Consider the following 2,282-nt stretch of genomic DNA (forward strand, 5'->3'; position numbering starts at 1 on the left):
TCCTATAAACTCAACATTCAAAAGTTCTGGTCAGGAGCTGACTAGAGTTCAGGTCCCAGTACCTACATCAGGCAGCCCACAGCTGGCCATGACTCAGTTCTGGGGGATTTGACTCACTCTGGCCTCCATGACACCTGCACCCATGTGGCCCACATAAGTTCACAAAGGCACACATACATACACACATGCACACATAGAAAAACAACAAGTAAATCTTTTTTGTTTGTTTGTTTGTCTGTTTTGTTTTTCGAGACAGGGTTTCTCTGTATAGCCCTGGCTGTCCTGGAACTCAGTCTGTAGACCAGGCTGGCCTCAAACTCAGAAATCTGCCTGCCTCTGCCTCCCAAGTGCTGGGATTAAAGGCGTGCACCACCACTGCCCGGCAAGTAAATCATTTTTTAAAAGTTTAAGCTAGGTTGAAAATTCCTAGCCGTATGTGTGTGTGCATGTGTGTGTGTGTGTGTGTGTGTGTGTGTGTGTGTGTATGTGAAGCTTCAGGCAGTCAGGGCTACATAGCTAGACTCTGCCGGGAGGGGAGGGGCTTGGGGGCATGGTGGTCAGAGGGCTCCACAGGTGAAGTTCAATCCCTAGGACCTCTATGCTAGAAGAACAGACATAGAGGTCTGGCACAAGTTGTCCTCTGACCTCCACACACATAAGCACACACACACACACAAACAAACATAATTCTTAAAAAAAACTGTAAGAGGAAGAGAAGGGGAAGGAGAGGGGTATCCCAGAAACTCTAATAAGGTCTAGGAGGTCCCAAACTCATGATGCCCTGGTACTAAGGGGTCCCAGAGTGGCTGTGGCTGCGATAGAGTCAGGGAGAGCCTGACACAGAATATTTCTTAGAGACAGACTATAGATATATAGTCTAGTGGGAAGGGGGCTGTGTTGGCACCGAAGAGACTTCAGCCCAGTCATAATAGGGCCCCAGATTGGCTCGAGTGACCATCCCAGCAAAACAATTGAGCCCAGCAACTGATCTAAAGGAATGTGGTGCCAGGCCTGACAACATTGAGTTAGAGTTCCATAACCTTTGAGGTAGAAGAACTAAATACCTCAGGTTGTCCTCCAACTTCCACGCAAAGTGTAACAATGCCCACACAAATAGATATACCCTAAATAAATGTAAAAAAAAAAATTTTTTTTCCGAGAGATTTCTCTGTGTTGCCCTGGAACTCTCTGTAGACCAGATAGGTCGCTCAGAGATCCACCTGCCTCTGCCTCCTGAGTGCCACCACCATCCTGTGTTTAAACAAACAAACAAACAAACAAACAAAAATTAAAGAGATAGACAAGGGGGCTTAATGGAGCTGTGTGGGACACTCGGGAGGAGTCCAGTGAAAGGGACATGACCTCTTTCCTACCCATCGTCAGGGGTGTACTCTTTTGGCCTCTTCACCACGACCATCTTTGCAAATGCGGGACAAGTGGTGACCGGTAACCCCACACCTCACTTCCTGTCGGTGTGTCGCCCCAACTACACGGCCCTGGGCTGCCCACCGCCGTCTCCTGACCGGCCAGGGCCTGACCGCTTCGTCACGGACCAGAGCGCCTGTGCAGGCAGTCCCAGCTTGGTGGCAGCCGCACGCCGCGCCTTTCCCTGCAAGGATGCGGCCCTGTGCGCCTACGCCGTCACCTATACTGCGGTGAGGCCCTGGGGGAGCTTCCAGGGGTCTGGAAGTGGGGGCAGCGTGACCTGGGGGAGGTCTGGGAAGGAGGTCATGCCCGCTGAGATGGAGCCTTAAGGTTGAGGCCACACCCTCCTTGTGCGTCCCAGCCTTAGCCCTCTCCCTACTCCCCTATTGTCTTGGACTCTCCTTTTGGGACTCCGCCCCTTGGAGTTGCTAAGAAGTTGCAGGCTCTGGACTGTGGCTAGGAGACTAAGCCTAGGGCTTTGACTCCGCCTCCTGGAATCCTCGCCCGCCCCTTTGTCACGCCTCTGATCTTTAAGCCTTATTAATTCGGTTCCTGGCCTTTCTCTATTCCCGCGCTTTGCTGCTTTGATTTCGTCCCTTTTCTGGCCTCTGGAATGGCTGATGCCACCAGTCTCCCCGTCCCAGGCAACTTCTATGGCTCCATGAGGTTCCGAGGCCACTTCTGAGCTCCCGGACCTGCCTCTTTGGCGCTGGTTGGACTCCCGAGTTCCGTGTTCATGTTTTAATGCAGCTAGCATCTTTCCTTGTCTCGGGGAACATGTTCCATAGATCCTCACCCGTCCTTTTAGGCGCTCTGACCACACTACCTGCATGGAGAACCACTGCCACACACCTCCC

General features: G+C 52.0%; 1 protein-coding gene across 3 annotated transcripts in view; it reads left to right on the forward strand.

Annotated features, from left to right (window-relative positions):
- The window catches only part of Plppr2 (phospholipid phosphatase related 2), an 11,733-nt gene that overhangs the window by 5,205 nt on the left and 4,246 nt on the right, over positions 1-2,282 (forward strand). For all 3 annotated transcript variants that reach the window (XM_031344877.1, XM_031344875.1, XM_031344876.1), the window contains one exon: positions 1,384-1,655. In XM_031344877.1, coding sequence (XP_031200737.1) covers positions 1,384-1,655 — 272 coding nt within the window. The remainder of the gene's footprint in view (positions 1-1,383; positions 1,656-2,282) is intronic.

The sequence above is a fragment of the Mastomys coucha genome, unplaced genomic scaffold (assembly GCF_008632895.1).
Source record: "Mastomys coucha isolate ucsf_1 unplaced genomic scaffold, UCSF_Mcou_1 pScaffold23, whole genome shotgun sequence".
NCBI classification, from domain to species: Eukaryota; Metazoa; Chordata; class Mammalia; order Rodentia; family Muridae; genus Mastomys; species Mastomys coucha.